The sequence below is a fragment of the Notamacropus eugenii genome, chromosome 6 (genome assembly GCF_028372415.1).
Source record: "Notamacropus eugenii isolate mMacEug1 chromosome 6, mMacEug1.pri_v2, whole genome shotgun sequence".
Classification (NCBI taxonomy): domain Eukaryota; kingdom Metazoa; phylum Chordata; class Mammalia; order Diprotodontia; family Macropodidae; genus Notamacropus; species Notamacropus eugenii.
In genome coordinates this window covers 352,594,573-352,621,399 of record NC_092877.1, presented here as the reverse complement: position 1 = coordinate 352,621,399, position 26,827 = coordinate 352,594,573, and the positions used below count along the sequence as shown (strand labels likewise).

General features: G+C 39.7%; 1 protein-coding gene across 3 annotated transcripts in view; it reads right to left on the bottom strand.

The window, feature by feature from the left end:
* The window catches only part of PLD1 (phospholipase D1), a 264,330-nt gene that overhangs the window by 39,122 nt on the left and 198,381 nt on the right, over window positions 1-26,827 (bottom strand). For all 3 annotated transcript variants that reach the window (XM_072618471.1, XM_072618470.1, XM_072618472.1), the window contains 2 exons: window positions 13,960-14,070; window positions 11,909-11,997 (listed from right to left, as the gene is read on the bottom strand). In XM_072618471.1, the coding sequence (XP_072474572.1) occupies window positions 11,909-11,997; window positions 13,960-14,070 (200 nt within the window). The remainder of the gene's footprint in view (window positions 1-11,908; window positions 11,998-13,959; window positions 14,071-26,827) is intronic.

The following is a 26,827-nucleotide window of genomic DNA, read 5'->3' as shown; positions in this document are numbered from 1 at the left end:
ATGTTAAATGGCCAGACAGGAGCGACTATGCTTTTTACTGCAAAAAGGAACTTCTCATATAGGTAAATAGATTCATGAAAATAATTCCAGACAATCAGGTCACAGGAAAACCAGGCTCATAAATTTGGAAGGGACCTTATAGGTCATTGTGTTCCATCTCCCATCTCCATGCCTTTGCAGATGCTGGGTCCCATGCCTGGAGCACCCTCCCTCTTCACCTGGACCTCATAGAATGTCTGGCTTCCTTCAAAGCACAGCTCAGGAATGACTTCTCAGAGGAAGCCTTTCTTGTTCCTCATCCCAGTTCACTGGATCATTGATCTAGGACTAGAAGTTACTTGAGAGGTCAACTAGTACAATTTCTTCATTTTACAAATGAGAACACTAAGATTGAGCAAGGTTAAGTTTAAGTGACTTGCCAATGATTAAATGACATACTTGTAAAGCACTTAACACGGTGCCTGAATACAGTAGTTTTTTTTTAATAAATGCTTTTCCCCTTCCCTTTCTTTCCTAGCCCAAGGGCACAGAGCTCTAAGTGTCAGAGGCAGGAAGATCCTGCTTTGATGTTCCTCCTCCTTCCCCACCCCAAGTCTTTTATTGCCTTTACTGTCTATATTTGGCATATATTTATCTGACAGTGTTTTCTAGCAGTAGACTGTAAACTCCTCGAGGTTAGGTTTTATTTTGGTTTTTGTCTTTATATCCCCAGGAAGCACTCAATAAATGCTTGTTGAATTGAATCATTCTATTTTTCTGCATTTTCAATGCAAATAAACCCAAATACTACTGTGAAGATTTTTATGATTACCCTCAATTATGCTTTCATGAGAACCTATGATTACTCTGTATTCTGTTTATATGGGTTGTTTACATGTTGTCTCCCCTACTGGAAAGTGAGTTCATCAGCCAAACTGGGTTTTTGTCTTGTTTTGCATTCCCAGCCCTCAGTACAGTGTCTGGCATACAGTAAGTAGCTAATAAATGCTTGTTGACTGATGATAGGAATCTCTGGCCCATCTGCTTTCCAGATGTATAAGCAGAGATGGAGTCTACAAAAAGCTGAGGTCCAGACCTCAGTAACTAGAAATGACTACTTCTCAAGCGGGCGGTGAGTGGAATTAAAACAAACTTTCTAGTCATCCTATTATAACTACAGTTTAAAATTCTAAAACATACTTGACATGTCCTCTCCACTGGGTACCCACACACTGATGCAAATAACAGGCTACAGGAATTATAGTATGCAGACAAGAAACAAGAAGTCATCATCTATCAGGCAACCACAATACATTCACTTCATGTTGGCTCTGAAAACACAAACTTGCATCTTTCTTATAGGCTTCTGGGGGACCCCTTATTGAGAATCATCTCATGTCCTTCCCCTGAATTTGTCTGATGTCTAATGAATGTGCTTGGAGATCTGGCCTGAAGAAAAGACTGGAAGGGAGTGGGGAAGGGAGAAGGAGATAATAGCTGTCTGTAAGGAATACAAATTCTAGCATCCTTTCCTCCCTCCCTCCTTCCTTCCCTCTCCTCTTCCTTCCTATCCCCCATCTCTTTCTTACCATCCCCCCTCTCTTTCCTCCTCCTCTCCCTCCTTTTTTCCTTCCCTCTCTCGTTCCCTCCCTCCCTCCTTCCTTTCTTCCCTCCCTCCTTTCTTTCTTCCTTCCTTCCCTTTCTGTATACCTTCCCACCCCTCTCTTTCTATCCCCCTCTCATTTCTCCTCTCGTCCCTTTCTCTTCCCTCCTCTCTGCCTTCCCTCCCTGCCTTCCTTTCCCCGCCTGTCTCTATTCCTTCCCACCACGTGCTCTCCCTTCCCCCATTCCTCCTCTCTCTCTCTCCTTCCCTGTTTCTCTCCCTTCTTCCTTTCCTCCCTTAATAATAATAGCAATGACAACTAACACTTACATAGCAATTACTACATGCCACACTCTGCACTAAATACTTCACAATTATTATCTCATTTGATCCTTGAAACAACCCTGAGGGGTAGGTACTATTATTATCCCCATTTTACAGATGAGGAAACTGAAACAGACAAAGGTTAAGTGACTTGCCCAGAGTCACACAGCTAGTAAGTGTCTGAAACCAGATTTGAATTCAGGTCTTCCTAACTCCAGGACCAATGCTCTATCCATGGTACCAGTAAAAAAAAATATTCAGGGTATGTCATAAGGTCAGCATTGATTCCATTAAGAAAAATCTATTTTCTCTCCCAACCATTACATGAGAAAAAGAAAATCAAAAGCCTTGCAACAAATATTCAGAGTAAAGCCAAACAAATAAGGACTGACTTTCTAGTGATTGTTCTATTACTGTACAACAGAAGCTGGGGGTCGGGGTAGGGGTCACCTGAGGTCTTTAAGCAGAGCCTGGATGACCAGAGGGAATTTACAGAGGGTATTCTTGTCCAGACAAGGGTTAGACTAGATGGCCCCATGGTATCTTCCAACTCAGATATTTTGGGATTCCAAGGTAAAAATGGCTGCTGTAGTAACAGTCTGCCAACTGAACTAATATGGGAGATTCAGTCCTCCAGACTTCTTTCATCAGACCAGCAATGGTGAATCCGAATCCACATCCAGGGAGTTGCCTCCAAAGGAACTTTCAGCACCCTTGCCATCAGGATATTTCCAGACAGCAACAATTCTTTAAGTCATTTTTCCCTTTTGCTCTTTACTGGGAAAAGTATCAACTTCAAGTAAATACTAGAAAACTTCTAAAAGCATGGTCATTTGAACATGTGCTGACACACCTGAAAGAGGTTACTTCTTCACATGTTTTTTCAGAGTTCTCTATCCCAAGTTCAAATTGAAGCTTCAACTATTAATTTGCTGGGTTGTTGTTGTTTTTTTTTTTAAACCATTCCTTGGGTGGTAGTGGATTAGTATCTTTTCTAATTTAGTCAGGGAGGTCATGGGACTGCAGAAAAATTATCATTCACTGAGGCCTCCAAAATGTCAAGTATGTTTTAAGTGAGTTCAAGGGGAGGATGGTAAAATGGTCTGAAGTGAAAGAGGGTACTTTTGGAGGGAAGCATCCTTTCCCTTCAAGTCCGGCTGCCTCAGTAAGCAATGGAGGAGGTACCAGGGATGCTTAGGGGAAAGCCCAGCCCTAAAAAGCAGCTGGGTCTAACCATCTAAGTAGAAAGCCTAAGATGCTCAGGTATCCATTTTCAAGATCTCTCAAAAAGAGGTAGATTCCAAAGAAGAGCAAGAGACAGAGACATATGTCAGGGCAGTTGTGCAAGTCACAAAGAAAAAACAAGACAAAAAATGAGAAAGGCAGAGATAGAGAGACATGGAGACAGAGACAGAGAGAGACATAGAGAGACACAGAGAGAGAGAGACAGAGAGACAGAGATGGAGAGAGACACAAAGACAGAGAAAGAAAGAGAATGTTGAACATCAGTAAGGGTCCAGCTGCAAAGGAAAGTGTTCTGGATTTGAAGTCAGAAGACTAGAGTTCAAATCCTGTCTGCTACCTACAATTTATGAAATCTTGGGGCAGACAGTTTACCTCCTGAGCCTCATTTGCTCTACCTATAAATAAAGAGTTTTGGACTAGGTTCTCTGAACCTAGGACTGTTTGCAAGTCATTCCCTCCCCATGGGCCTCAGTTTCCTCACCTTGGAAATGAGAAGGCTAGACTAGATGATCTCTTGGGGTCCCATCCAAATCTAGATCTATGATCCATGAATGCCAAGGCATTACCCCTGTATAAACCTCAGGCTTCTCACTGGTAAAAAGAAAGTTGGACTCAGTCTCTAAGATTACTGCCACTGCCTGATCTATAATCATGTGACTGATGAATCTGTGTAATCAGTGAAATCATATTGACCCGAGTCTCATTAGCTGTGTGTTATTGGGCACATTCCTTTCCTAGCTCTGATCTTCAGATTCTTCAAATATAAAATCAGGCTAATAATAGCTCTCCCACAGAGTAGTGCCATATAGGTGCCTAATGAATATTTGCTAAATTGAAGGATCAAATGAGATAATATAAACTAAGCACTTTATAAATTGTACACCTAGTGTTATAAAGATATCATCTATTAGAGTAGCAACTATAATAAATAGCAAATGAATTTCTTTTAAAAAAACCTCATGTCTTTGCACTTTGCTTGAGTGTGCCAATACCCTGATGATAAATGCCCCAAGGAACGCTTCCTACCATTCACTGGATTATCACCTAAGAAACAGGTGCATGCATCTCTACTTTCCCCAAATAGCAGCCCTGGGGTGATGCTCAGAAGCCCTTCAAAGGCCAGCTACACAATAATTATTTACATAAAGTCATTGACTTATAAAGCCTGTTTCTTCTTGCTCAGACACACATGTACACTGTACTCACAAACCTGTGTGTATACTTACACACACATACATATCCTTGTTCCCCAAACCAGTACCTCTCACACGAGAGACTGTAATGCCTCACTGCTGCCTGATAAGGAGATCCGGAAAGGGACTGGGGTAAATTTCCTCAGTTCCCACAAATCTTTCAGCCACTATGAGAACCATAGGTTTTATTTTAAAATTTTAAATTCCTGCCTGGTATCCAAGTACCTCTTCTTGGAGAATAAATTGAAGGAACAATTCAACTCTAGTTCATTCTCCAACTTACTTAGTCTTTATTAAGACCAATGAAGAGATCAAATGTGACTGGTGGGAAGGAAGAGGATGAAAGGTGCTCATTTGCAAGTAGGGGAGCTTGGGAAGACCCAAGAGTCAGCCTTACATTATGATTAGAGAAATAAAGTGAACATCAGGGAGGGAAGATGGCCTTTTAAAATCATGGCAACCCTACTTAGTTTAATTTAAGCTAACCAAGACTTAGAATCATAGAAATTACAATAATAAAACAATAATGATAACAGCTAGAATTAACTATAAGAAAGTATGAGGAGAGTAGTTTCAGAAAAACCTAGAAGACTTACATGAACTGATGCAGAGTGAAGTGAGCAGAACCAGGAGAATGTCACAATAGCAACAATTTGCAACATTGTAACATTAATCACCTGTGAAAGTCCTAGCTGCTTTGATGAAGACAATGATCCAAGACAGTTCTTAAGGACCCATGATGAAAAATGCTATACACTTCCAGGGAAAAAAACTGAAGAACCCTGAGCAAAGACTGAGGATTAATTTTCTCAGTTTTATTTCTCTTGCTTTTTGTAACATGTCTAATATGGAAATATGCATAATTTCACATGTATAATTAATATCCGTTGATTGCTTTCTCAGCGGCTGGTGGAAGGAACAGCAGGGAAGGAGAGAATTTTGAACTTAAAAATTGGCGGGGGGAGAATGTAAAAAATAAATAATAGATTGAAATTTTACTTGAGGGAAAGAATGTTAAAAATAAATAATAATGTGAAAATATAATCATTAGCACTTTAAAAACAAAGCACTTTATATAAACATTATTTCAGTGGATTTCTATTAAAACCCTGGGAGGAAGGTGATATTATTGTCATTGCTATTTTATAGATGATGAAACTGAGGCAAACAGAGGTCAGGTGACTTGCCCAAGGTCATGCAGCTAATAAGGGTCTTGGGCAGGATTAGAACTGAAGTCTTTCTGATTCAAGGTTGAGTGCTCTATCCGAGTGCCACCCAGATGCCTCCTAGTATCATAGTTCAGAGTGCAAAGGTTATTTCATCCAACTCTGTAATTTTATGTGTGAGGAAACTTAGGCTGAAGGAGTTGAGGTGACTTGTCTACAGTCACACAAGAAGTAAATGCCTACTTTGTGCAAAGCAGCTGACTTAGGTGCTAGAGATACAAAAACCAGATGACGTAGTCCATGCCCTTATAAACTGATAACCTAATGTGTGCTTAGAGGGGACAATTCCAGGAATACAAGTTAGAAAATGATACAACACGTAGGAGATACCTGAGCAATCGAGGAGAGAAGAATCACTTCAGCTAAGATGGCCAAGAAGGCTTCCTGGAGGAGGAGGAGCCAGACCTGGACCTTACCAGCTGAGTGGAAACTCCCTGACGGGAGGGGCTGCTTTATTCTTGCCTTTGTATCCCCTTCGGTTACCATCAGGCCGAGTACCTAGTAGGCACTTAAGAAATGCTCCTTGACTGATTAAAGGAGGATTTAGATAGGCAGACCTAGGGAGGAGGAAGGCTTTGGGGAAGCTCAGTTTGATTATCCAGAGGCAAGAGAGGACAGAACAATATCTGGGAGACTCTAAAGGACCTCAATTCATCTACAGCATAGAGAGTTCAAATGGGAGTACCCTGAAAGTGAGGTTGGAAAGGTAGGCTGTAGCCAGATAGTAAAGGACCTTGAATGCCAGGCTGAGTTGGTATTTATTGGGAGTAATAGTGACAAAACTTGGCATTCAGATTGTACCTTAAAGCTTGGAAAGCACTTTACAAACATAACCTCACTGAACACCCTGCAAGGCAAGGCAGACTCTTCAGCAAGCAAAGGAAAGAAGAAAGGAATTGCCCACAAATATAGTTAACAGGCATCAGTTAGAATTAGAACTCAATGATCTTCCCATGTCACTATACTGAGAAATACTTAAGCCTTTTGAGCTGGAGAGTGTCATGATCAGACCCTCCACTACTGGGGAGAAGCTAGAGGCACAACAGGCTGTTGCCAGTGTGCAGGTAAGAATGAAGGCCCAAACTAGCATGGTGGCAGAGGGAGATTAGACAAGAGGGACTTGGCCTTTGAAGGTGATGAAAAGAGGTGAATCAAGCAGGACAAGCATTTTAAGCCTTGGTAGCTATAGGAAGGGTGCTGCCATGAACAGATACCAATTAATCCCACAGCAAGAACTTCTAGTTCTTATTATGTGCCAGGCAGTCTGTTCAGAGAGGAGAGTACAAAGGTGAAATGGAATCATCCCTGCACTCAAGGATGTTATGTTTTATTGAGAGAGATGACATGGAAGTAAACATAGACATTCAAAAGTACATATACACCCTTGGGATTGTACCCATGACTTCATTTTATTTATTCACACACATACATATGTGCATATTTATATGTGTGTATGTATATATATATATGTGTGTGTGTATGTTTATATGTGTGTGTATATATATATGCACACACACACAAAAAAAATTGTTGTTGTTGTTTCAGTCATGTCTGACTTTTCTCCTCCTTTTGAGATTTTTTTGGCACTGATATTGGAGTGATTTGCCATTTCTTTCTCCAGCTCATTTCACAGATGAGGAAACTGAGGTAAACAGGGTTAAGTGACTTGCACAGGGTCACACAGCTAGTACGTGTCTGAGGCCAGATTTGAACTGAGAAAGATGGGTTTTCCTGACTCCAGGCTTGGCACTCTATCCCCTGTGCTACCTAACTGGTAGATAGAGAAATAGATAGAAACACACACACACACACACACACATATGCACACATATATACATATAGCTATATACAAATGTGTGTGTATTGTACCTGTGACTTCACTGCAAAAGAAGAAATTCTCTCCACCAGTGCAGACAGGTGCCTCTTCCATAATTCAAGGTTTTACAACATAATCTAGGGCACTAAAAGGTTCAGTGACTGTCTGGGATTCCTCAGCCAATATGTCAGAGGTTGGATTTCTCTATGATGCTAAGGACAGCCCTCTCTCTCTCCTACTGGCTCTCATAAACAAAAAATATACAAAGTAGACACAAAAATATAAGACAATATGTGGCAGAATGGCTAGTAGCTAGGGGAAAACAGGAAGGGAAGAGTGAGTGATGGGTTTTAACAGGAATATGCCGAGATCACTTTTGGATGTGGAGAGTTGGAGGTGCGGTGGTCATCCAAGGTGAGATGCGCAGGAGGTGGGAGTGGAGATTTGCACTTGGGAGTTGTGTGTTCCAAGGTGATCCTGGAAGCCATGGAGGTAGCATAAGCCACCAAAGAAGACAGGAAAAAGAAGAGAGTTGAGAAGAGAGCCTTGGGGAAAGCTCACTCTTCTGTTCCTACAAGGAAAAGATCCAGGGGAACCTGACCTCCCCTGGTGGGCGTGACTGTGGGCTAACTCTCCATTATCCCCATGAGTTTCAATTGTTTTCTAACAGTCATAATCAGAGGCAGCACTGACCTCCTGACTTTGGCAGGAGAGCTAGACCTACCCAGAGGAATTGACAGTGTAGAGATCAGAGCCAAGAAAAGGGGAAAAGCAGGGAAAGCAAAGGAGGAATTCCCTGTGTTCCAGGAGCTAGAGATAGAGCCCACTCTTGCTTCTCTTGGAAAAGGGCACTCCCCAGCAAGCTGCCGCCTATTTAACTAAATTTTTCTCCTAATCAAAGTAGGAGAATTTTCATTGCTTCAAAGTTAAACACGAATGAATTTTTAATTTGCAGCTGATTTGAGCAGTCTGTAGATGCTGGGGATGCCCTGTGCCTACAATGAGCCACAGAACAAGGAAAATGAAAAGAAGAAAATACTTCTTCACTATGTACCATCATATTTTCTACTGAAGATCTAAATATTTTAGAGAAGGTAACATATAAAAGAAACAATCCCTCCAGCCCCAGCTAGCATCATTGACTTAGGGATGGGAGATATTTAGAATTCAATAAATACAACCTTTTCTTTATAGATGAGGTAACTAGGGCTTAGAGTGATCAAGTCAGTCACCTGGCATATGTTAAGCACCTACTATGTGTCAGGGACCATGGAATGTGCTGCATAAGCAGCCAAGGGAGAAACATGTTGTGTTTAAGAGGAACCTTTTAAGGATCCCACAGATGGGAGAAAAGGACTTCTAGTGATCAGGATCTATGAGTTATCCCATTGCTGCATATTCATTCTAAAACTGAGCCTACTCTACCTGGAGTCTGTATGTGCTTATGATAGAGTCTATCAGAGTCTTTAATGAGGGATATCTTGTATCATCTCATCTTAGTGTACCACCCTTTTCTAAAAGCTACTTAAGGATGAGTGACTTAATTGATTCTCAACTAATAATATCATGGGAAAGCACACTGATGGGGCTTAAGTCTATAACATGAGAGAATCACCCTTTGCTCCTCTATTCCCCTGAGGGGGAGATATAGGCTTGCCCCAGGACCCAAGATTGATCCAAGAGAGTCAGAATTGGGCTACGTGTCCTCAGAGCTTATCTGGGCTATAATGCTTATAAAACTGGCTAGTATGATTATTATTTTAGAAGAATTATTATACAAAGCAAACAATCTCCCCAGCCAAACATAAATCTTTCACATGTTCATTGGCACACTCTTACAGGACACAAAATCACTGACTTGTTTATGATGGGCAAGGAATCATCCCATGTGATATGAACTGTTCTCAGACCCAAAACATTTGCTGTGTCAGTCCCAATGCACATATTTTGCAATTTATGTAATTCCTGTGATTTTTGCTTCAACTCCAAGAAAAAACTCAGTGTTGCTCCTTTACCAAATGTGCTCCACAAATGTAATAAAAGCAACTTCAGCATTTCTGAAACTCAGCAGAGCTAGAAGAAAGGGATTGAACTGCCCCTCAACATTGCTGTTGCTTTTCCTGCCTTCTCCAAGAGGACCATGACATCAAATAGATGATGCCATGACTTGCAAGTGAATTGGATTATAGTGAGGCAGGGCTGTGCAAAGTCACCAGCCTCACTCTCTCCTCCAGCACCATCTGTGTTCAGTGGCAAGATAGAGATCAAGATGACTGGAGATGGTCCCCCTTAATGTAGAATACCCTATGGAGTCATGTGACTTGAAAGGTCTCCAAGCAGAATTCTACTTTAGCAATCACAGAAAGATTCCATGATGACTTTCTTTTAAACCTCCAGAGAAAGAGATACTATAACATATATATGTATATATACTTATATATATATATATATGTGCACACACACACACACATATACACACATATATTTTTCTATGATGTAAAAAGGTGGTACAGCATTTAGAGCATCAGACCTAGAATCAGGAAGACTTGAGTTCAAATCTAGCCTCAAACACTTACTAGCTTTGTGATTCTGGGCAAGTCACTTAACCTCTGCTTGTTTTAGTTTTCTCAACCGTGAAATGCGGATAACAACAGCACCTACCTCCTAGAGCTGTTACGAGGATCAAAGGAGATAATATTTGTAAAGTGCTTCACACAGTGCCTGGCACATAACAGGTACCATATAAGTGCTAGCTACTATTTGATTATTACACTGATGTATATAAAGATCACATGCAAAGGCAGAGATCAGCATTCATCCAATTTAACCAATACTTATTAAACCTCTACTATGTCCAGCACAAGAGAGAGGGTGTATATGGTGTATAGCATACTGTGCTTGGATGTAACAAGACTGGATTCTACTTAGCGTGCCCTGGGCAGGGCACTTAACTTAGTGTTTCTGACAACTTTAAGATTCCAAGTTCATTGTGGCTGATGTGGGAATAAGTTTAATTTTCTGAAAATTTTAATTTTCACATATTTAATCAATTTCGTATTGCTTGCTTTCTCAATGGTTGGAGGAAGAATGGGCAGGAGGGAGAGAATTTAGAATTCAAAATTTAAAAAAAAAGAAGAGAAAAATAAATAAAAATCTAAAATATGTTTCAGGGAAGATACTGATCTGCATTGGTGAGGATGCTTTTCACCACAGAGTTCTCTGAAGCAATGAAATCAGAGACCTAGTCCAAAAGACAAACAAGATTCCATGTATACTCCTGGGTATACAAACACAAAAACAAAATAATCCCTGACCTCCAGGAAATTACTTGCTGCTTAGTCTATATAGCCTGTGCCATATTGACGTATCTGGACCCTTTAGTAGAATGAAAGAATCTTGACGGTAGGGTAGTCTCACTGGTATTCAAATCTCTAATGTACATACTATGATTGGATGATAGGTAGCCATTTACTGAATGCTCACAGGGTTTATGTGCTGTACTGGAGATAAAAGAAGTTAACTGAGTCAAACTCGCCTATCCAGGGGCTGGCACTGTGGTATGATGGATAATGGGCAGAACCTGGATTAAGGAAGATCTGGGTCCAACTCCTGAATTTAATACTTACTAGTTGTGATCATGTGACCAATTCACTTCTCTGACTTTCAGTCAACTTTCTAAGTTTATCAGTTATTGATAAGGCACAATCTGCTTCAGTGGAATGAGTTCCCACACTGCAGCAATCACAGGTCTCTGACATTAAAAGACAAAAATTTTTATAGGATCTGAGTGATTCTATTAGTTGTTTTGTCATCTGGGGCCTCACATTCAACATGAGCTAAGAAAATACATCTTCTATTAATCATCACAAATGTATAGGAAATACTCCTAAAGTCTTAGACCAATAAATGTTTCTTAGAACCCTTCGAACGAAGATTGATGATGCCAGTTGGTTTGGTACAAAACTTTCCATGAAATCTAGAACTCCCAGGATGTTGTCACTTTGACCTTCTCTAGTCAAGAGTGACTTTCACCCAGATATGTTGTGTGTTCTTGTGCCTTTATTTAAATGACCTGATGTCATCAAATTAAAGTTTTTTGATGCCTTCACACAGAGTTGAAAGCAGCCACTTGAAGGAACACACACCCACCGCCTGCAGAAAATTAGACTTAGGATGAAGAAGCATCTTAATGGAAAACATGACAGGGACTGGGCTGGTTTTGGGGTTTTTTTGTTTTGTTTTGTTTTCTCCAGCAGCATCACCACATGCCTGGAAAATATGTCAAAGGTTGGAGATGCTGGACAAGCCGTGAAAATTACCATGGCCAGTTGGAATCTGAATCCCCTCCAAAGACGGTAAAAAAAAGCTTTAACAACATGGGTCAAAGAAGCCAAAGAGTGAATATTGAGTACAAAGCATTCCTAACTATCAGTGTTAGCTTTTGGAGCTGTATTGTCCCTACCAGCAGGCACACACCCAAGTCTTCCCAACCCCAGCGCACAAAGCAGTGCTGAAAATGTACCTGTGAGCTTTGAGTATCCGCTGTGCGATAGCGTCACCAACCTTGTTGAACACAACTCTGTCATCAGCACAACTAATAAAGAACTGGTTCTAGAGGAAACAAATGTGACAGTCATTGAAATCACTCAGTTCCTTAATAATACAAGAGAGGAGGGAAAGTGCTTAGAACATCGGACTTGGAAGTAGAAGATCTGGATCCATGTCCAAGCTCAGTCACTTAATCTGTCTTAGCCCTGGCCAGGTTGTTTCCTTTCTCTGGGTCTCAGTCTCCTCACCTGTCATATGGGAGGGTCAGACTAGGGGAACCCTAAGATCCCTTTTGGCTCCAATGTTTTATGAATTCATGAATGAAAGTCTCTTCAGATGAATAGACCCTACATCACTCTGTAAAATGTAGGGCTTGCACTTGGGGTCAGAAAGACTTGAGTTCAAATCCCACCTTGAACATTTACTAGCTGTGTAACCCCTAGGCAAGTCACTTAACCTCTGTGAGCTTCAGTTTTCTTATATAAATATGGGGATAATAGCTGGCTATCATCAGAACCAAATGAAACAAAGAATGTAAAGCTCTTTGTAAAGTTATAGTGCTATAAAATGTCTGTTATTGTAATTATTATTATTGGCTATGGCAAGGGATTATCCCTGTGGTTTTCATTAGCATCCAGAACTCTCAGATGAGGACACTCCCTTATTAATGCAGGTCAGCACTTTCTCTACAATTTATAGTCTTAGTCATTCAATAAGCATTTAGTAAGTACTTATTGTGTACCAAGAACTGTGCTAAGCAGTGGGGATAGAAAGAAAGGGAAAAATAGTCCCCTTTTTTCAAGGAGCAAGCATTCTAAAGAAGAGGACAAGATATCTCCAAAGTAAATAGGTAGATATAAGTCATCAGAACTGTCCAGAGCTCTAAGGTGACTTGCCTAATATCACACAGGACCTGAATCTGATTTTTCCTGGCCACACTGCCTTTATTATTGCCAGAAACTTCTGCAGTTCTTAGCAAAAAGAATTTGAGACAATTTAGTCAAGTGAATGATGGATATTATCCCATACTGACAATTCTCTAGAAAGTAATCTAAATTAAATTACATTTGATCAGATCCATATACTGGGTTAATGATATTTGACCAGATTAAAGAAGTAAAAATACCATGATATGGAATATTATATTATATTCTAGGTTCATAGGGTTCACTTATTTAAATGGGCACCTTTTATTGCCTCTATCTTTTTTTTCCCCTGGGATTCATTAGTTTAAAAATATTTTAAATTTTTTTCATAAACCAGTGTTCGCAACACAAACACATTTGGGCAAAATAAATTTATTGCTACATAAGACCTTACAGAGAGATAACCTGAGTGGGGGAAGGGTAGAGGGCAAACATCAGAGAATCAGGAGCCCATGAATTTACATCCAAAGTCTGACACACATTGAGTACAGGACTCTGGAAAAGCACCTTAGCTCTACTGACTCCCAGCAACTCACTATGACTTTAAGGAGCAGAATGGTTCCAGGTCTTCATTAGCAGATAGATGTCCTCACTGGAAGCCAGTGGGAAAGAGAATGTGCTGGAACCAGCTCAAATTGGGCTCTGAGAGCTGGTTGTTAAATGTTCGGTGTGAAAACCAGCAAATGGAACCTCCTGACCCATTTCAACAACCCAACTGTGCTTGGTCTTCACCTCTTCTGCTCTCCAATTTCCCCATGTTCTCAACTTAATCCTACCATCTAATAGATGCCCATCCAATGTCCCTGGCCCATGTTAGTAACAGAAAGCAAGATAAATCTTAAGCCATGTGTCTACCTCCTAGAACATTTAGTCTTTTAAAGAAGGAACCCTTGGACAAACTGGGTCTTGACCCAAAGTAATGCTATTCCAATGGCAGAACTCCAGAAGTCATGGTGGAGATCTTCCCCAACCAGCTCTCTTAGGATCATGGGGTTGGCCAACTACAGAGAAGGCTAGCCCTGAGTTCAGGGGCCACTGTCATAAGTGAGTATTCTTCCAGGGAAAGCAGATCCTCACTATTTCCCATGCCTGGACTTACTTCTATGTATATGTAATATTTGCTGTTCTCTATCACATGTATATAAGCAGCATGGATGGATTCTTCATGGTATTTTATGCCAGCTGACCAATCCGCAGCAGAACGGAGTAACTACAAGAGAAAATTAAGAAAAATTAAAACTTGGATTACCCTCTAACGGATGTGACTCTACTAATAATACTTATTATAAGAACTGTGCTAAGCACTTTACAATGACTATTTTACTGGATTCTCACAACATTCCTGGGAGGTAGGTGCTGTTATTATTCCCAATTCACAGATGAGGAAACTGAGGCCCAGAGACATGCCATGATTTGCCTGAGATCACACCGACCAGTGTTAGATCCCAGATGGACTGGCCTCAAAACCAATGCTCCTTCCACTAGACCCCATTGCTTCAGTGGTTCCTAGGAATAACGGACAATTCAATACTTAAGTATTAAAGTATTTGTTAAGGGGGAGCCACAGTGCACTGAGCTTGAGGTCCAGAGTCAGGGAGACTCACCTTCCTAAGTTCAAATCTAGCCTCAGACACTTAGTAGCCTATGTGACTCTGGGCAAGTCATGTAACCCTGCTTCCCTCAGTTTTCTTGCCTGTCAAAAGAGCTGAAGAAAAACATGGCAAACCACTCCAGTATCTCTGCCAAGAAAATCCCAAATGGGGTCATGAAGAGTTGGACACAACTGAAAAAAAGACTGAAGAACAGCAAATTTGTTAAGAATCTTTTGTATGCTCAAGATATTTTCATGTGAAGTCATGCAAAAGAATCTTTTGTATGATCAGGGCATTGTTTCATGTGAAGTCATGCAAAAGCGGGCTATCCTCCCATCAAGAATGTTTTCATTTCAAATTGAAAACACAAAGATATGGTTTCTACCAAAAGGATTTCTTTTAATGGTTATGATTTCAAAATGTGCCTTCTTCCCTCTCTAAAGAGTACTTATATTTCACATTAACAGACACACCTGGTTTAAATTCCTCTTGACCATGGGTACTTTTTTCTTCCATGTAAGTTTCTTATAGCAGAAATGTGCATCATTAACAGAAAAAAAAAAACTAGCATCCTCTGAGTTTAGCCATAGTGGAAATGGTGGGTCCGCACTCACCTGGTTTGGAACCCAGACTCTGTTACCTATTAGCTGTGCAGTCATGGGCAAATCATTTACTTCTTTGAACCTCAACTTCCTCCTCTGTAAAATGGGGATAATAATCCTTGTTTCACCAAGATTTTAACTCATTCCTTCCCCCAACAGTCCCTCACTGGAGAGGTCCAGTCAGCATGCTAAGAGCCTACGTCCAGATCATTGCATTCTTCTGTGGAGAGCTGGAAGGGGCCTGAGAGGTCATTGGGTCAGAACTGAGCCCTAAATTTTTAAAGATTTGCCCAAGTAACAAAACAGTTGGAAGGTGCAATGGATAGAGTGCTGGGTCTAGAGGCAGGAAGATTCATCTTCCTGAGTTCAAATCTGGCCTCATACACTTACTAGTTGCGTGACCCTGGCCAAGTCACTTTAGCCTGATTGCCTCAGTTTCCTCATCTGTAAAATAAACTGGAGAAGGAAATGGGGTCATTATGAATTAGAAACAACTGAACAGCAACAATATGCAGCTAATTATTAGCAGAGGGAAGATTTAAACCTAGGCCAGGATTCAGCAGAGGACACAGACTGAATCATCTTTCATCTCTTACTGTCACTACATGACCATCCCACCTCTTCTTACTTTCACACTATCCCTTATAATATACACCAAGAAAGTCATCAAAGAGATGAGTAAAGATGATAGTGTAAGAGGAAGTAGGTTCCTTTTTGGAAAGAACTGGTCATTCCTGGGGTCCAGGATGACAATCAATCATTTTAGACGAGGTGGACACAGGGATCATGAGGCTAACTTTCTTTACAATGAATGGTCCATCACAAATGGCTACTAACTTTGGGCTGCTGGTTTTTCATAGAAACTGTCTTTTTAAAAAGCATGTTCAAATGGAGATTCTATCTTACATCATCTCAGTACAAGAACAAGGCTTTTCCTACCATAGAGAGGAACTTGGGGAGCAACTAGGTGGTACAGTGGATAGAGCACTGCGCCTGAAGTCAGGAAGATCGGAGTTCCAATCTGGCCTCAGACGCTTATTAACTGTGTGACCCTGGGCAAGTCACTTAACACCAATTACCTCCAAAAAAAAAGAGTAACTTGGGGGAGCAGTCAGGTGTCCAGAAGACCAGCCTCAGAGGTAGGAAGATTTGGGTTCAAGTCCCACCTTGGACAGATTCTGACCATGTGACTCTAGACATATTATTTGACCTCTTCCTGCCCCAGGCACCTATTTAGACTATAAGGACTGGAACAGTAGCTAAGATGCATTGAGTAGAAGGAGTTTTCATGCAGGAATTTTCTACCCTGAAGAAACCATAGAACCAGATACTCAATAAGGATATAATAACTAACATTTATATAGTGCTTCCCATGTGCCAGGCATTGTGTTAAGTGCTTTACAATGATTACCTTATTTGATCCTCACAACAAGTCTAGGAGGTATGTGCCATTATTATCATCATCCCCATTTTACAGTTGAGGAAAGTGACGCAAATAGAGATTCAATGACATTCCCAGGGTCACACAGCTAGTGTCTGAGGACAGATTTGAACTCAGATCTTCCTGACTCAAGGCTTAGTGCTCTATCTACTCTGCAAACTAGCTGTCTCACTCCCCCACTAAAAAAAAAAGCAAACTAAACAACCAAATAAGCTCTTGTTATATGAACTCAAATTAGAAATAACAGCGCTGCAGTGAAAGTTATGGTCAACAGCTGTTTGAACCTGGGCAAGTCTCTGAACCCCAATTACCTACCCCTCCAAAAAATGAAAGTGATGGCCATCTCTTCTGTATGTTCTGGTCAAGAAAAGCACACACACTGTGGTAGTCTATGGTCATTAACCCATGTTAGTTGAACTTCTAGAAATCTCAAATGAAAAGACTGTAATCCAATTTATTGCATCAAAATAAAAATTAGATGGCCCAGACAAATGTGTGTATTACTTCAGTGAAATATTTTCATCACCACTGAATGCCTATTTTTTCCAGTTGTTCCACTTTTGTTTTCCTCCTCACAGATTCCATTTTTGGATTAAACCTAAGTAATGGTGCCAAGACTGAAACTGATCATAATTCATGCAGAAATGTGCATAGATCACATTGCCCCAAATATAGCTGGAGTCAAGTCTAACCTCCACTTTTCCAACCTCAGCATCACAAAATTACAGAATGTATATATATGAAAAATGCAAGGGTGGTTCTTTAAAAATATGTTTCCTCTCAAAATTACAACTGGAACCCTTCATTATTCCTTCTGCTGTAGCCCCCTCTTAAGCACAAAAAATACCTCCAGCCAAGCACAACTCCCAACCTACTTACTATATTGTTTCCAAGTAGAACTCAGAGGTTGCATAATAGGAGTCTGTTCCTGGAGGGGGACACTTCTAATTTTCCTAGAATCTCTCCCAAACTGCATTTCTTCTCTTGACCTGATGCCTTTCCAGTTTCGGTCCTTATCATAAATCCAATCCTATTTCCCTCATCACTCTACCTTCCTCAGTTACTTAATCAACAACCATCAGATTCCAATAGATAGAGTAGGTGACTTTTCTGAAGTAGGGTGGCAAGTAGATGGCCTCTCTTGAATCTGCTTTAATACTGAATTTATAACAATGCAAAATAGGCAAGGAGCATCCCAACATCCATTCAACTTGAGGGTCAGGAAGACCTAGGTTCAAATTAATCCAACATTTAGTAAGTTAGTAGTGCCTTAGGTAATCCCACAACTACCTCAGATCTCTGATTTCCTCATCTGTAGAATGGAAATAATAATGCTATATATCTCACAGGGCTTTTGTGAGGCTAGTGATATACAAATTCTAGCTATTATTCACAGTATTATCATCCTTGCTCTAAAAAAAATCTCTAATACATTCTGGGAGTGAAAGGTTAATTTGACTTAAAGTTCTTGTAAAAACTTGGAGGTGGTTACGTTGTACGTACTAGAAGAAGGATGAGCTTTGGAGCTAGAAGACCTGAATTTGAGTCTTGGCTCTCTCATCACTAAAATGAGGATAGCTATTATCATTATTATCCCAAGTATTATGTATTAAAGCTATGCTAGCCCTAACCATAAATACTAATATCACTAATATTATTATATAATTATGCAGATAATGAATATTATTATCATTATTTAATAATAAATATTGTTAGATCCAGCACTTTACATAGTATTTCAGCTTTGCCAAGTGCTTTACAAATAGTAATCTGATTTTCTCCTCATAGCCATCTTAAAAGCTAGGTGCTATTATTATCCTTATTTTACAGAAGCAGATAAAGAGGTAGCAAGTAATCAAGTGACTTGCCTTAGGTTGCACAGCTAATAAGCATTTGAAAAAGGATTTGAACTCAGGTCTTACTGACTCCAAGTCTCATATTTTGCCCACTAGATGCCATCCTAATTGTTCTATTTTAAGCCCTATTAACAGTCATCAAATTTCCTGGAAATGATTTGTACATTCCTCCTTCAACACCATGTTACCTCACTCCAATCCCTGCCACATGCCTTCACATTTTATGGCCTTTCAATGATCTAAACTGGCACTTTATCCTGTAGTTGCATTACCTGGACACTTGTCATCAATGCTAATGAACAACTCATTCACTGCGAGCCAAGGAAAATTCAATCCAGTGGTGTTCTTGAGCTCTAGTTCAGGCTTATTCATGAATTACTGCTGTCTGCATAGACATCAAGACCAAATAATGACTCAGAATTGAGTTCTGTGTAGCTTTAATTTCTCAGAAGGGCTAAAGAGAAGATTCTTCTGCCAGAGGTCATTTTAATGGACATGGCATCTCTGACCATCTCTATCACAACTCACACCTGCCCCATCTGACTATGCTGCCCTGAGACTGCTCAGCAGCGCTAGGGGAGAGTCACAGAAGTGAGTTGATTTTGCCACAAATTTATCATCCATGAGTGTGGAACCCTCCCCTCTTAAACTGCTTGGAAATGCTGCTATGCTTCTATCTCTACCTTTATCAGCGCTCAAAATAAAATGTAACAGTAATTGTGACAAAACTTTCCCTCTCTGCTCAAGCCCACTCCAGACCTCCATCCTACACACACACACACACACACACACACACACACACACACGCACAAAAACACACATGCTAGCACGCGCACACCAATGGATGACAAACGACTTCCTCTCTCATGAGAAAATTGATCTCTGTCTCCCTCATCTATTCCACAAAACTTCCCGGCATTTTTATCTTCTTCCTCTTCCTTCTCCCCCTTTCCCTTTCCTTCTTTCCCAATCACTAACAGAGAAGGAGCCAAGGCCAATCTCTCTATCTGACCACTTGATGACATTCCCTTCCACATGCTACAGGAAATTGCTCTAGCAGTCAACCCTTCTCTTTAAAGTATTTTCAATCTTCTGGCTCCTTTTCAACGGCTGACAAAATAACTCAAGTTCCCCAAGTCCTAAAAAAAAAATGATGAGTCCCTGACCCACTCACTCTATCCAATGGATGGATATTACCTTTTCTATTCCCTGTCTCTGTTAAACTTCTTGAAAAAATTACTTATAACCAATGCTTTTAACTGTTTTCTACCATCTATTTCCACAACTGCCCACTCCAGATTCAAGAGATTCCGTGAAGCTTTCTTCATAACAAGCTTGTCCCTCAAATCTGCCTTTGTTTTTCAACTCTCTGATACACTTATTATAATATATTTATTATATATATCATAATATGTAACATTATTTTGTATATCAAATAAACTTAATTATAATATATAACATGACACAATTTGTTTCTTTCCTGCCAACTAGATTGAAAGCTCCATGAGGGCAGGAGCCATGTCTAATATAAACTTTTCTATCTTCTATATGCTGAATATAGTGATCTATACCAGAGTTTCTTGAACTTTTTCCACGGTGACCCCTTTTCACCTTTCAGCAGAGGTTGGTGTTGCCTGGCCTGAAGTGCAACTGCTTTGTGTTCGGAACCAAGACTGCGGTGAAGTCGATGCAATGTGGGCAAGGGCTGCCAGAAACACCTTGGATTCATCTCACGTTTCATTTTTAATTAATTTTTGGTCATTGGTTCAGAAACTGCTGCCATATCGAGTCACAACCCACAGTTTAAGAAGTGCTGGGCTACACTACACAGTAGGTACCTGCTGATGGTGTTAAATGAACCAATAGATGAATGAATAAGCATTCTGCCACTCTTTTTCTTAACAGCCTCTCCATAGAACTATGGGATTTAGATTCTGGAAGTGTTGTGATGGTAAGTGTTTAACAGTTAGAATGCTGAAAAAGGAAATGCACGCAAGACACACTTTTAAATTGAAGCTTCATTATTAATATTTTCTCTATTAATTTCTTAATTGACAAAATAATAAATCTAACCTTGGTTTGAAATGGTTGCCAATTTCCAAGGTGTGAATGCTCCTATGGAAAATTTAACAATTGGCTCTCATCAAGTTTGAGCTGGCTCCAGCACACCCCTGGCTGTGAGGAACTTTAGAGTTCATTTCATCTAGTCAAATAACCTCACCTGACACATGGGAAAACTGAGGCTCAGAGAGGTCAAGGGACAATTACATGGGATTCCAAGAGGCAAGTAAGGGAAAATAATCATAGCACCTACCTTACAGGGTTTTTGTGAGGGTCAAAAGAGATTTGAACCTCAGGCTTTGAAGTGCAGTGAAAATGTTAACTTATTATGAGGATAACAATGATAAGAGGTCAGAGTCAGCATTCAAATTCAGATATTCAGACTTAAAATCCAGGGCTCTCCTCACCAAGCTGGGCTGACTTAAAATTTAAAAACTTAGAGGAATCTTAACTCTCATGACTTGGTACCATAGCAAAGCAGCAGTTATACTGTTTGTTGGCTGATAGTTAATTCCTCTAAAAAAACCCACACCTTGCATTTTTAGATTCTCTGCATCTCAGCAATTTCAGAGCACTCCCTCCTGTCTCTTTCTGGCTGTGTTCCCTCTGGATTCTTGTGGCATTCTTTGGTTCATTGGTTCATGTGCCCAGGGCTAAAGGAAAGCACCCAACCTTATTTGTGAAGTGTCTGCTGAAGCTGCCAGCGCAATGTGCCAAGTCTATAAAACCATTTTCGAGAAGCTGAAATCTATTGGGAGGTGGGAGGGAGCTAGCCTTTGCCTAAATCTCTCTCTGATTTTCTCTCCTCTAATATTCTCTCTCTCTCTCTCTCTCTCTCTCTCTCTCTCTCTCTCTCTCTCTCTCTCTCTCTCTCTCTCTCTCTCTCCTTCTTTCTGTTTCTCTCTCTCCTTCTTTCTGTTTCTCTGTCTCTCTGTCTCTCTCTCTGTCCCCTCTTCTCTCTATGTCCCCTCTCTCTCCTGAGTCTTTTCACTAATGATGCCAGAGCGCATTATGGTTATATCAGGCTACAGAATGTAAAAAGGAATAAATGCTAACACTTAATTATAGTGATTCTCCTTGAGAACAATTCTGTAAGGAAAAAATAAACCTGTGTGTGTGTGTGTGTGTGTGTGTGTGTGTGTGTGTGTTATTGGAGGGGGTGGGATAGAGAGGAGAACTAAAGGAGGGCATGGATGGGGCTAGGGGAGAATTTGTCTGATCTCAGCATTGGTAGCACTGAAGATTCAGGACAATAACCACTCACTGTCTCAGGAACAGACATCTGGACTGAGGGCTTGAGTACTTGAGTGTAGGCTAGAAATCCTGGGGTTAGTATATAGCCTGTTAACTTAGAATAAGGGAGATGCTGACTGTAGGGGACTCCTGAGTCTGTCACTCAGTTATCAAGCATTAATTAAGTGCTTACTGTATATCAGGCACTGTGCTAAGTGCCAAGAGTAGAAAGAAAGGCAAAAGCATCATTCAGGCCCTCAAGGATCCCACACCAAAAGGGAAAGACAACATGCAAATAATTGTGTACATGCAAGATATAGAGGTATATCTGTATATATGTATGTATGTACATATACATTTAATATATACCTATATTGTGTGATATATGTGTATTGTATTGCATATTGTAATATACAATATTGCATATTATTGTATATTATAATATACATTATATAGTATTGTATATTGCATATATTGCAATATTACAATATATTATATTATATTGCATATTGCAATATACAATATTGTACACTATTTTACATTATAATATACATTATATAGTATTGTATATTGTAATATTATAAAATCTGCATATTACATAACATTTACATTTAATATATAAAATATATTGTTATATAATACTATATTATATTATGGGTATATTTTGGTACATATATACATACATATGTATGCAAAGAGGCCACATGTGCATATATAAATACATATATGTATGTATATACTTACATATATATCTATCTACCTCTATCATCTATTGATCCATCCATCTACCTACATCTACCTACATCTATCTACCTACCTACCTACCTTTCTCAGAGGCACTACTTGGTAGGAAACTAGCCAGAGGGAAGAAGGAATAGTTCCTCCATGGCAGACAGGAGCACTCCATGGAGTACTGCAGGTTGTGAATCCATTTCCTGGCCTGCAGCCCTGGGCCTCCTCTGTGATTTCTGTCACTGCTAAGAGAATTTCTAATAAGAAAGTGTTGTATGTGAATAATAGAAGTAATAAGTCAAAATGTTACAAGATCATTAGTCACTCAAATGATCCAGGCCTTGAAAGTCTAGACTTTGGGCAGAGCATTGGACCAAGTCTCTCATGTTCTCCTCAAGGACAAAATGGAGAGATGAACTAGATAACAGCTTAGTTTGATGAATTTCAAAGTAGTTGAATGATTTGACCCAGTAAATAGTAATTAACAGCACAATGTGAGCTTGTAGGGAAGTCTCTGGTTGATGTCCCAAGGATCTGATCTGACCCATTGTGGTGTTTAATACTATTATCAGTGACATCAAGAAGATGAGGGAGTATCTGGTGTTCTTACAAAATGGGCAGATGATTCAAAGTAAATACATTACCAAATGTATTACCAAAATAAATAATTAGCAAATACATTATCAAATGACAATATTAGGATCCAATACAATGTTGATAGGGGAGGATAATATCTAAGGTGAAATTTAACAGAGATAAGAGTGAAATCCTAGATTTTGGATTAAGAAGTCAATTGTACAAATGCAGGATAAATGGTGCATGTGAAAAAAATGTCAGGGTTTCAGTGACCTACAAGTTTCATGTGCAACAACAATATGATATGGCAGTCAAAAAAAACTATACTGGAAGCACATTAATAGAAAAATAATGAATGTACTCACTGACAGTTCTCTTTTCAGACCATATCTGGAATATTGTGCTTAGTCAGGGATTTCATATTTTTGGAAGGACATTGGTAAACTGAGGCATATCCAGAGAAACACAATCAGGATGGTGAAGCTATTGGGAATCATGCCATCTCAACCAAAGTTCTAGTTGAAAGAGTCCGAGATGTTTGGACTGGGGAAAAAAACGTGTATATGTGTGTGTGTGTGTGTGTGTGTGTGCACATGCACATGAGTGTGTATGTGCATGTGAGTGTGTGTGCAAATGAGTGTGTGTGCATGTGAGTGTCAGTGTGTGTCTGTGGGTGAGTGAGTGTGTGTACGTGTGTGTGTGTGTGTGTGTGTGTGTATGTAGGAAGGAGTTGGGAGGAAGAGGAGGATGCAAGAACTATCAGTCTTTCAGGTATCATCCTCTTTCTAATACAGCTCCTAGAACGTAGTGATAAATTTCAGGTGACTGAGTTAATCAAAGGAAAATGGAATTAAAGGCTGAATGAGAAGGTGGAGGTCCTCCATGTAGTATATGGAAAAGGGAGTATTTGAACCCAGGGTCTGTGGCTCTAAATGCCACACTCTCCCAACTGTTCCATACTGTTCCCAGTACATTTCCCCAAGAGCTACTTTTCCCTTTCACAATGATAATAACAGCTCACATTTATACAGCACTTTAAGGTTTATGAAGTACCTTATATACATTATCTCATTGGGTTTGAAAAATGAGGCTTCTTTTTTACCATATCCACATGGAAGAAACTAATTCAAACAAGCAGATCCCATTAGACTTTTGGCTGTACCTTTTATTGTGACATGATTTATAATTCACTTGTAACTGACGATTCCCGTGTTGCCTCCAGCATTTTTTCATAAAAAATTCTTGGCTTCTGTACCTGACTCAGAGATGATCAAATTTCATTATCTCTGACTATAGCCCCCTGCAATTACTCTTACAGAATTCAGGACTAAATTTATTGCAGACAATCCTATACTGATAACATTTTAGGTTCTCAATATGGGATTAGAGTGGGGTATAGAAGAAAAGGTTGCTCTTCTGGGCAATCAGGAGACAAATCTCACCTCTGACGTTTCCTAGTTGTGTCTCCCTAGATGAATCTCTTAAATTCTCACTGAACCTTAGTTTTCTCATCTGTAGAATGGGAATGATATTAATAACCTTTCTTTTATAAAGCTGTTGGGAGGATCACTTGAGATAATATATAATTGTCAGCTATTTGCTATTAATAATCAGCCGCTAAGAACAACCAGGTGGTGCTACTTTTGGGTGCTTCATTAATACCCTCCTTGTCCTAGAGGACCCACAATGAAGCCTGCAAAAGGCTAAGCTGTCGAACCTGTTCTGAGCCTTGGTTTTTTTCAGACTTCTTTCATATAGTCAAGCTATATGTAGGCAATGAACCCCAAACCTAGGTAGGGAGCCATAATTCAGACACATCTTGACTATAAAGTTAGAAAAATAAATTGTCAATAAATTGTCATAAACCAGGCAGTGTGATGTGGTAGAGTGAGCACTGGCTCTGAGATCAAGGGAATCAAATGGGTTCAAATCCCACCTCTGATACTTAACTCCCTTTGTAAACTTGGGTTTCAGTTGCCTCATCTGTAAAATGAGTTGGTTGGACTTGGTGACTTCTAGGGTCCCTTACAGCTCAAAATCTGTGATCCTTTGCTGTTTCCTTCCTCAGCTAGTTTCTTAGCTTCTGGCGGAAAGGAGAGAAACTGCTTTCATGTTCCCTACGCAGTAACCTAGTACCATGTTATGTACTAGGTTATGTACATTTGTTAAGTTTGTTTGCTTGCTTGTTGTTATGTATGTTTGTTGCTGTTCAGTCATTTAATTGTATCTGACTCTTCATGACCCCACAGATCATAGCATGCCAGGCCCTTCTATCCTCTACTACCTCCCGAAATCTTTTCACACTCATATTTATTACTTCCATGTCACTCTCTATGCGTCTCATCCTTTGATGTTCCCTTTTCCTTTTGCCTTCAATCTTTCCCAATATCAGGGTTTTTTCCAAGGAGTCTCACCTTCTCATTATGTGGCCACACAAAGTATTTAAGCTTCAGTATTTGTCCTTCCAACAAACAGTGTCCCAAAAATCTTAAGGCAATTCTAAGCTAAGGGACACCCTGTATTAGGTACTTAACACCCACAAGTTCTCTTCAGATTCAGTCTCCTTTCTGAAGCTTCTCAAAACACCCCCAGTTGCTTGGGCTCTCTCTCCTCAAATCAAGGTTATGTCACACTTATCTATGAAGATGTTCTAGCCCCCAGTAGAATATAAATTCCTTGAGGACAGGAACTATTTTTTAAATTTTTAACTTTGCCTTCACAGAGCCTACCACAATGTCTGTCTTATAGCAAGGGGCTTAAAAAAGTGACTGGTGAATTGAATTGAAATAAATTGGATGGGTGAATGAATGAATCTTTGCAAAATTATTTGGGACTCAAGATAGTGAAAAGTTGCAGGAATATAAACTAACCCAATGTACCAAATGCCTTTAGTATTGAGAATGCTTATTTGATTCCATAACTCTGGGCAATACCTAAAGGCATAGGGAGAGAGAATATAATAATGTTAAAGCCCTGTCTACCCTGCAGGCTACTTGGAGTGCCAATGGTCCAGATGGAATCAGAGCTCAAATTTCCCAGCTGCATACTCCCCATTCTTCTTCCTTCCATATGAAACACATAGGATTGTTTCATTGAGCAGGACTACACAAAGGGGTATGAACCTTAAAAGGCAATCAGCAATAGGTTTCAATCATAACTTAATTAACAGAAGAGATGCTCTCAAATACTCCAACAAGTCAAATATTAGAATGAACGCAGATTTCTTCTGGCCACAGTTCTGTTTTGGTTTCCTCTAAAACAGGTCCCAATTGTATCTCAGATGATGCACCATTTTCTTCATTAGGCAACAAGTGGGACAGTAAGACTACAACAGAAACTACCAAAATCAATTTAATAAATGAATTGATCTATGTCAAAGACTATAAGCTGAAATCAATTGGAACTTTATCACGTGGAGACAAGTACCTTCCTTGTCACAGTTAACTACTCATGTCAAATCTACAATGAACCCCGATCTGATAACTACACATGCCTTTTTGCTGACATGCAGTATAAAATACTTGACTTCAGATGCTTGATATATGCATTTTTTTTACTGTCTTTATCTTCAATACACCCATTCACATTGTTGCTGTCTAAGATGACTACCTCCTCAGATGATAAGGAATCTATTTGCCTTGCTTTATCCAGTACCCATTGCAGTAAGTAGTGATCAATATTTTTAATGATGATGAAAATGACAATAAATAAATAAAAATAACAAAAAAAACCAAATAACATTAAACAAAAAATGATGACCTAAGAAAACTCCCTTTCTTCCTTAAAAAAAAACTCTAAAAAGAGTTTATAATGACAGAAATGAACCAAATTTACTAAGGATAATATAATTATAAATTTAAAGTTGAAGGGACCA